The 10,021-nt window shown below is 43.2% G+C and overlaps 1 protein-coding gene across 3 annotated transcripts in view; it reads right to left on the reverse strand.

The window, feature by feature from the left end:
- Nucleotides 1-9,945, reverse strand: part of LOC121586205 (tyrosine-protein phosphatase non-receptor type 6-like) — a 43,692-nt gene extending 33,747 nt beyond the window's left edge. Inside the window, exons 1-4 of one of the 3 annotated variants that reach the window (XM_041902725.2) lie at nt 5,673-5,702; nt 5,132-5,260; nt 4,681-4,705; nt 466-588 (exon numbers count right to left, since the gene is read on the reverse strand). In XM_041902725.2, coding sequence (XP_041758659.1) covers nt 466-588; nt 4,681-4,688 — 131 coding nt within the window. In that variant the 5' untranslated portion in view covers nt 4,689-4,705; nt 5,132-5,260; nt 5,673-5,702. Of the gene's footprint in view, nt 1-465; nt 589-4,680; nt 4,706-5,131; nt 5,261-5,672; nt 5,703-9,779 lie in introns of those variants that run through there. The other 2 variants (XM_041902726.2, XM_041902724.2) reach the window with 2 other exon arrangements.
- Between the last annotated feature and the right edge of the window lie 76 nt (nt 9,946-10,021).

Here is a 10,021-nt window from a genome sequence, read left to right on the forward strand (position 1 = left end):
GACAGTGAATGTTCCTGAGTGGCCTAGTTACCGTTTTGACTTAAATCTGCTTGATAATCTATGGCAAGACCTGAAAATGGTTGTCTAGCAATGATTACATAAAATAACAATTAAATCTATTTGAATCCCTCTTTGTAACACAACAAAATGTGGAAAAAGTCTATGTGGAAAAGTTCAAGGGGTTTGAATACTTTCCGAAGACACTGTAGGTTGAGAGAAGGAGAGACAAAGAAGGAGAAAAAGAGATGGAGTGTACCTCTACCTGACAGAGAGAAAGGAGGAGAAAGAGAGAGATGGAGGATGTCCTAGCTAACGGAGAGAGAGAGAAGAAGAAAGAGAGAGATAGAAAGTGTTCCTATCCTACCTGACGGAGAGAGAAGGAGAAAGAGAGAGAGAGGATATCCTAGCTGACAGACAGAGAGAGAGAGAGATAAGGACAAAGAAAGATATGGAGTGTATTCCTACCTGACAGAGAGAGAGAAGTCTCCCTGGTTCTTCCTGCTGGGTCGGGCCAGGAAGCTGCCATGGACGCCTCGGGTCTTCAAAACAGACTCAGCCTCCACGCCAGAGATATCCCTGTGGAACCACCTGGATACACAGAGAGAAACACATTACACACATATACATACAGTCGTGGTCAAAAGTTTTGAGAATGACACACATACTAATTTTCACAAAGTCTGTTGCCTCAGTTTTGATGATGGCAATTTGCATATACTCCAGAATGTTATGAAGAGTGATTTGCCATGAAAATGAACTTAATCCCCAAAAAACATTTCCACTGCATTTCAGCCCTGCCACAAAAGGACCAGCTGCCATCATGTCAGTGATTCTCTCGTTAACACAGGTGAGAGTGTTGACGAGGACAAGGCTGGAGATCACTCTGTCATGCTGATTGAGTTAGAATAACAGACTGGAAGCTTTAAAAGGAGGGTGGTGCTTGAAATCATTGTTCTTCCTCTGTTAACCATGGTTACCTGCAAGGAAACACGTGCCGTCGTCATTGCTTTGCACAAAAAGGGCTTCACAGGCAAGGATATTGCTGCTAGTAAGATTCGACCTAAATCAACCATTTATCGGATCATCAAGAACTTCAAAGAGAGAGGTTCAAATGTTGTGAAGGAGGAGTCAGGGCGCCCAAGAAAGTCCAGCAAGCACCAGGACCCTCCTAAAGTTTATTCAGCTGTGGGATCGGGGCACCACTAGTGCAGAGCTTGCTCAGGAATGGCAGCAGGCAGGTGTGAGTGCATCTGCACGCACAGTGCGGCGAAGACTTTTGGAGGATGGCCTGGTGTCAAGAAGGGCAGCAAAGAAGACACTTCTCTCCAGGAAAAATATCAGGGACAGACTGATATTCTGCAAAAGGTACAGGGATTGGACTGCTGAGGACTGGGGTAAAGTCATTTTCTCTGATGAATCCCCTTTCCGATTGTTTGGGGCATCCGGAAAACACCTTGTCCGGAGAAGACAAGGTGAGCGCTACCATCAGTCCTGTGTCATGCCAACAGTAAAGCATCCTGAGACCATTCATGTGTGGGGTTGCTTCTCAGCCAAGGGAGTGGGCTCACTCACAATTTTGCCTAAGAACACAGCCATGAATAAAGAATGGTACCAACACATCCTTCGAGAGCAACTTCTCCCAACCATCCAAGAACAGTTTGGTGACGACCAATGCCTTTTCCAGCATGATGGAGCACCTTGCCATAAGGCAAAAGTGATAACTAAGTGGCTTGTGGAACAAAACATTGACATTTTGAGTCCATGGCCAGGAAACTCCCCAGACCATAATCCTATTGAAAACTTGTGGTCGATCCTCAAGAGGCGAGTGGACAAACAAAATCCCACAAATTCTGAGAAACTCCAAGCATTGATTATGCAAGAATGGGCTGCCATCAGTCAGGATGTGGCCCATAAGTTAATTGACAGCATGCCAGGGCGGATTGCAGAGGTCTTGAAAAAGAAGGGTCAACACTGCAAATATTGACTCTTTGCATAAACTTAATGTAATTGTCAATAAAAGCCTTTGACACTTATGGAATGCTTGTAATTATAATTCAGTATACCATAGTAACATCTGACAAAAATATCTCATAACACTGAAGCAGCGAACTTTGTGAAGACCAATACTTGTGTCATTCTCAAAATTTTTGACCATGACTGTACAGTATATACAAACCACACACACACCTGTCCACTGAGCCACATCATCTCTTTGATACTCAGTTTCTTCCCTCAGTGGGAAATTATATGAGACGTGGTAATAAAGATTAGTTAAATCACAGTGTGTCTGTTTAATCCCATTTCAAAACCCTGCATACCATTATCAGGTCATAGATTAACATAGTACTAGGTAGAGAGTAGTCTTCACAGCATTATTGCAACCTTTTTGAAGTTCACAAGTATACAATATTGTTTCAAGGCAAAGAACTAGCATAACATTTGAATGGTAAAGCCTGCATAAGGCCTAAGAGATGACAGACAGACCACCTACTTACAAACCCACAGAACACACCTCACCACAACGCACCAGCTTTTCATTCAGTGGCTACTATACTAGCTTATTCTACAGAACGACCTGTTACTAAGTACAGTGAGGGAAAAAAGTATTTGGTCCCATGCTGATTTTGTACGTTTGCCCACTGACAAAGAAATGATCAGTCTATAATTTTAATGGTAGGTTTATTTGAACAATGAGAGACAGAATAACAACAAAAAAATCCAGAAAAACACATGTCAAAAATGTTATAAATTGATTTCCATTTTAATTAGGTAAATAAGTATTTGACCCCTCTGCAAAACATGACTTAGTACTTGGTGGCAAAACCCTTGTTGGCAATCACAGAGGTCAGACGTTTCTTGTAGTTGGCCACCAGGTTTGCACACATCTCAGGAGGGATTTTGTCCCACTCCTTTTTGCAGATCTTCTCCAAGTCATTAAGGTTTCGAGGCTGACGTTTGGCAACTCGAACCTTCAGCTCCCTCCACAGATTTTCTATGGGATTAAGGTCTGGAGACTGGCTAGGCCACTCCAGGACCTTAATGTGCTTCTTCTTGAGCCACTCCTTTGTTGCCTTGGCCGTGTGTTTTGGGTCATTGTCATGCGGGAATACCCATCCACAACCCATTTTCAATGCCCTGGCTGAGGGAAGGAGGTTCTCACCCAAGATTTGACGGTACATGGCCCTGTCCATCGTCCCTTTCATGCGGTGAAGTTGTCCTGTCCCCTTAGCAGAAAAACACCCCCAAAGCATAATCTTTCCACCTCCATGTTTGACGGTGGGGATGGTGTTCTTGGGGTCATAGGCAGCATTCCTCCTCCTCCAAACACAGCGAGTTGAGTTGATGCCAAAGAGCTCCATTTTGGTCTCATCTGACCACAACACTTTCACCCAGTTCTCCTCTGAATCATTCAGATGTTCATTGGCAAACTTCAGACGGGCCTGTATATGTGCTTTCTTGAGCAGGGGGACCTTGCGGGCGCTGCAGGATTTCAGTCCTTCACGGCGTAGTGTGTTACCAATTGTTTTCTTGGTGACTATGGTCCCAGCTGCCTTGAGATCATTGACAAGATCCTCCCGTGTAGTTCTGGGCTGATTCCTCACCGTTCTCATGATCATTGCAACTCCACGAGGTGAGATCTTGCATGGAGCCCCAGGCCGAGGGAGATTGAAAGTTATTTTGTGTTTTTTCCATTTGCGAATAATCGCACCAACTGTTGTCACCTTCTCACCAAGCTGCTTGGCGATGGTCTTGTAGCCCATTCCAGCCTTGTGTAGGTCTACAATCTTGTCCCTGACATCCTTGGAGAGATCTTTGGTCTTGGCCATGGTGGAGAGTTTGGAATCTGATTGATTGATTGCTTCTGTGGACAGGTGTCTTTTATACAGGTAACAAACTGAGATTAGGAGCACTCCCTTTAAGAGTGTGCTTCTAATCTCAGCTCGTTACCTGTATAAAAGACACCTGGGAGCCAGAAATCTTTCTGATTGAGAGGGGGTCAAATACTTATTTCCCTCATTAAAATGCAAATCAATTTATAACATTTTTGACATGCGTTTTTCTGGATTTTGTTGTTGTTATTCTGTCTCTCACTGTTCAAATAAACCTACCATTAAAATGATAGACTGATCAATTCTTTGTCAGTGGACAAACGTACAAAATCAGCAGGGGATCAAATACTTTTATCCCTCACTGTATAGTATCACACGTCTGAGACGTAGGACTGATAATGCTTTCTAAATTAAAGGGAATGATTGATGATTGTAAATGTACAATCTATTATCTTTCTTTCGACAACCTCTCACTCGCAAGTGGACCATCACATTGATATCTGTTGCCAGGTTTCAGTGTAGATGTAGCTAGCAACACAAGACATGGTCAAGTTATTGATAGACTAACAGTAGGATGCAAATGTAGAATCAGTCAGAATTGGGCAACATTTCAAGAATTTGAAAAACTACTGCAAAATAGCTGGGAATTCTTAGAGTTTAAAAACAAAACGTTACGCATGAACACACAAGACAGCAGAAAAGACTAAAGGACAAAGTACTGATGGTAAAGGAACGGAGAGAACAAGGAAAAGAAAGAGAGAAGTTGACATCACGCGTTAGGCAAAGGCAGATCAAGACCAGGGTTGAGCAACTGAGTGTAAGAGTCTTGAGAGGGGGGAGTTCAACTCACCGAACCATTTTCACCTTCACTTCTTCTGGGCCCAAAGAGAAGGAGACAGGATAATGAGGGTACACTTACAGGTACAACCTCAAGGCTAGCAAATTGTAATGCATGGTCATGTAACAAATACTGTACATTGTAACTGAGACATCTTCATGCCCTTTCTAAATTTGCAACATCTTGCCAGTTATTAAGTAAATGCAAATGTACTCCTAAACAATCTTGTTTTACTTCCATTATCATCCCTTTCTCTCTCTCTAACTGCCTTCCTCCACACATTAGTTTGCTGTATTTCTCCCTTTATTTCTCTCATTCAACATCACATACGCAAAGACCACCCCTCCGATCAACCTGTCTTCCCTTCCTCTTTTACTCCCACACTCATCTGTTCATCAAACCTTTCCTCTCTTTCTCCTTCTCTATATATCTCACGTTAGGTAGAAAAGTAAACACATCTTACTGTTCTCAGCTCCTTCTGAAAACAAGCAACACTCTTGCTGACAGGTTCATATATGTCCCTCCCCTCTTTTCTCGTTTTCTCTCTCTGTCGTTCTGAGACACTCGCGCTCCTTCCTTCCTTTTTGTGGCTCTTTTCATAAAACAGTGAAAGCAAGAGACAGACAGGAACAATAATTGCTGACAGGCCGGAATCTCTTACAGATAGAGATACTTTATAAATGTTAACGCAATAAAAATACTTAGTATTCATCTTTTAAAATTGTACTATAACTCTCCTTGCCTCAATCTAATGTCACATCTCTATCCCCCCAGAATGATCATAGCAACACTAGTGTTTACTCTGAATATGTCATACCATACACTGTTCCTCAATTAGATAATGAACTAGAGAGAGAGAGAGCACCTTTAAAAGGTAAACTAAGGGTCTGCACACCACCACTAACAGGAATGAAAAACACACTAGCCCCTCAAGCATATACTGGTTAAACTATTCATAGATTTTTCTCTGTTCTTCTCATTCTCTCTCTTTCCTTCTAACCCACCTGTCCTCCACTCCTCCCCTCTTCTGTCTGTGTGTGTCTGTTCTCTTCTTCCCGCTGTGTGTGTGTGTATGTGTGCGCGCGTGTGTGTCTAACCATTTGTGTTTGATGCACAAAGGTCATGTTCGCATTACACTTCCTTATTTTCAGTAACAACTAGCAGCACACACACATAACTAGAGTCAGGATAGCAACTACACAACACTGTTAATGTGACAAGCAATACAACACGTGACCATGTTACAAAAAGAGGTTGGCTACATCTATACTAAAGTCTTGTCCACAGAAGTCTGTTAGAGCTTGAAACTGAAACTACTCTTCCCACAATGCAACAGCCAGCTCGTGTGGCTACGGAAGCAGCATAGCAACAAAGCAGGGCTGTATAACTTTACAGCTTGAACACGACTGCCTGTTCAAGTTAGTGTTACAAATTACAATATGACTAACATGCAAAGCAGCAGAGAGTAGCCGAGGGGTGGGATTTAAAGCTCCTGATCTGTAGTGGCTGGGGCCGAGAGCACCGTGTATCCTGCATGTCTGAATGCCTTTTTGTGTTTGGTGTGAGTTATATATAATATGTCAAATATTACCACATAAATGTTAAATACATTTGTTTTTTATACAGAGCCCCACCAAGGTGAGAAGACCGGAAGGAAGTGAGAGACAGAGACAGACCCACTTTTCTAATTAGGAGCTGAGAGAGGAACATCAGAACCCCATTGTGTTTTTCACACGGTAAAATCTACGATCTGAACACTAGAGGGGGAGGCTGATGAACCTGTGAAGTTTGTTACACGGGAAGACAGCCGTGAAATTCTCCATCTTTCTCTCTGCTTTTCAGGCTCTGGTGATACATGTACAGAGCTGAGAGCTGGTGGTGATAATGTATTTTCCCTGTTGAGTCATGTTGCTGTTGTATATCATTTCTAACACCCAAAAGTAATGACCACTTGCCACACAGATTCACACACACTGACTAATACACACATACCAAGTGATGACATACCTTCATCCAGTCACTCCTTCAGCATATGTACACACACTCACACACACTGACTAATACACATACATACACGTGTATTTCTCTCACCTAAAGTCCAAGTGATGATGACCTGCCTTCAATGAAAGGACACACACTCTCACACTGACTAGTAGTGATGGGGGAAAACATCGATACAGTTACATATTGGGCTATTATTTTTGACGATATATTGTATCACATCATTTTGACAATATCACAATATTATTTTTGCTTTAGTTGGCTGTACCTGCATCAAAACTCCAGTATTTTGTCCTTCATAGCTTTTTCTCCATCTTTTTTAAAATATGAAGTCAATATGGTTTCAGCACATTTATTTCCATGACTGATCAAAACTTGGGGAGCAATATGTTTGGAAAATCGAATCGCAATAAAATCCCAGTATCGAATCACAATACATATAGAATGGTGAGAATCGCAATACATATCGTATTGGCACCTAAGTATCATGATAATATCGTATCGTGAGGCCCCTGGCAATTCCCAGCCCTACAGGATAATACATACACCTTCCTAATATTGAGTTGCACCCCCTTTTGCCCTCAGAACAGCTTCAAATTCGTCGGGGCATGGACTCTACAAGGTGTCAAAAGCGTTCCACAGGGATGCTGGCTCATGTTGACTCCAATGCTTTCCACAGTTGTGTCAAGTTGGCTGGATGTCCTTTGGGAGGTGGACCATTCTTGATATACACGGGAAACTGTTGAGCGTGAAAAACCCAGCAGCGTTGCAGTTCTTGACACACTCAAACCGGTGCGCTTGGCACCTACTACCATCTCCCGTTCAAAGGCACTTCAATCTTTTTTCTTGCCCATTCACCCCTTGAATGGCACACATACACAATCCATGTCTCAATTGTCTCAAGGCTTAACAAATATTATTTAACCTGTCTCCTTCCCTTCATCTACACTGATTTGAAGTGGACATCAATAAGGGATCATAGCTTTCACCTGGATTCACCTTTTTGTCATGTAATACTGTGTGGAAAATTGGCATGTATGTAGAAAAAGATATGTTTAAAAAAAAGTGTCTAAAACAAGACTGCTTTTGTCCTCTGAAGGGAAGGGTGGGACACAGGAGGTTGGGTCACCTTAATTGGGGAGGACGGGCTTGTGGTAATGGCTGGAGCAGAATGGGTGAAATGGTATCAAATACATCAAACCCCCTTTTTTTATTTAACCTTTATTTAACTAGGCAAGTCAGTTAAGAACAAATTCTTATTTACAATGATGGCCTACCAAAAGGCAAAAGGCCTCCTGCGGGGACGGGGGCTGGGATTAAAAATCTAAAATCAAATAAAAATATCCTGTAGGTTCATGCTCTACAACATTCGGAGAGTACGACCCTGCCTTACACAGGAAGCGGCACAGGTCCTAATCCAGGCACTTGTCATCTCCCGTCTGGATTACTGCAACTCGCTGTTGGCTGGGCTCCCTGCCTGTGCCATTAAACCCCTACAACTCATCCAGAATGCCGCAGCCCGTCTGGTGTTCAACCTTCCCAAGTTCTCTCACGTCACCCCGCTCCTCCGCACACTCCACTGGCTTCCAGTTGAAGCTCGCATCCGCTACAAGTCCATGGTGCTTGCCTACGGAGCAGTGAGGGGAACGGCACCTCCGTACCTTCAGGCTCTGATCAGTCCCTACACCCAAACGAGGGCACTGCGTTCATCCACCTCTGGCCTGCTGGCTCCCCTACCTCTGCGGAAGCATAGTTCCCGCTCAGCCCAGTCAAAACTGTTCGCTGCTCTGGCACCCCAATGGTGGAACAAGCTCCCCCACCTCTTTAAGGAATACCTGGGATAGGATAAAGTAATCCTTCTACCCCCCCCTCCAAAAAAAAAACATTGTAAAGTGGTTATCCCACTGGCTATAAGGTGAATGCACCTATTTGTAAGTCGCTCTGGATAAGAGCGTCTGCTAAATGACGTAAATGTAAATGTAAATGTAAAACACACATGGTTTCCATGTGTTTGATGCCATTGCATTTACTCCGTTCCAGCCATTATTATGAGCCGTCCTCCCCTCAGCAGCCTCCACTGGTGAGGGATGGGTTTGAAATAAATAACAATCATTCTGTTTTATGTACAGTATGTGTGGAAATGGTCAAATGAAAAAAGAACAAAGAAAAAGACCCCAAGGTGAGAGCCATGTCTGACAGTAACTATTGTCAAAACAAAACTCTTCCAGGGCTATCACTTTGACTTGCAAATCATATTTCTCTTGCATGGACCTTTAACAGTGAGATTTAAATATATGTAAATACACTGAGTATACAAAATATTCTGTGACATAGACTGACCAGGTGAATCCAGGTGAAAGCTATGATCCCTTATTGATGTTACCTGTTAAATCCACTTCAATCAGTGTAGATGAAGGGGAGGAGACAGGATAAAGAAGGGGTTTTAAGCCTGGAGACATGGATTGAGCAAGTGTGCCATTCAGAGGGTGAATGGCAAGACAAAAGATTGAAGTGCCTTTGAACGCAGTATGGTCGTAGGTGTCAGGCGCACCGGTTTGTGTCAAGAACTGCAACGCTGCTGGGTTTTTCACATTCAACAGTTTCCTGTGTGTATCAAAAATGGTCCACCACCCAAAAGAAAATCCATCCAACTTGATACAACTGTGGGAAGCATTGAAGTCAACATGGGCCAGCATCCCTGTGGAATGCTTTTGACACCTTGTAGAGTGCAGGAGTCCAATTGAGGCTTTTCTGAGGACAAAAGCGGGTGCAACTCAATAATAGGAAGGTGTACACTCAGAATGATCAGCCAATGAGAACATAATGATTAGTACTCCCACATATTATTTGTAATATCTTTAAAATACATACATTACAGAAGGCTAGAGTATACATACACAAGCATGCGAGCGAGAACGCACGCGCACACACATGCAGACTAACAGACGTTTGTACTGCAGGTGTTAGAACAGTGGTTAACACCAGGAATTGCAGACACACAAACATACAGGTTATTGAAACAAAACACCTGCAGCAGTTTGAGTTGGGCTCTCTTCCCCTTTCACACCTGTGAGCTTCACATGCTAACTGTGTCTATAGATAGTACTTACCCACAAGACATTGAATGGACGTTTGCTCAGGTGTTCTAGACAGCAGTCCAGTCTCACCCTACTGAACCAGGGGAATAGATCCAGTCTCTACAACAGAGTGGAGATGAGCTAGTCTTCTGTCCCCCTCTACCTCTTCTTTCTCACTCATTTCCTCCCCGTCTCGCCCTGTTGTTCCCTCTCTCTGCATTTCCTTCTTGCTCTCTACAATTCCTCTGATTGCCCTCTCCCTCTTTCCCTCTCTC

This window comes from Coregonus clupeaformis, chromosome 29 (assembly GCF_020615455.1).
Source record: "Coregonus clupeaformis isolate EN_2021a chromosome 29, ASM2061545v1, whole genome shotgun sequence".
Taxonomy (NCBI): Eukaryota; Metazoa; Chordata; class Actinopteri; order Salmoniformes; family Salmonidae; genus Coregonus; species Coregonus clupeaformis.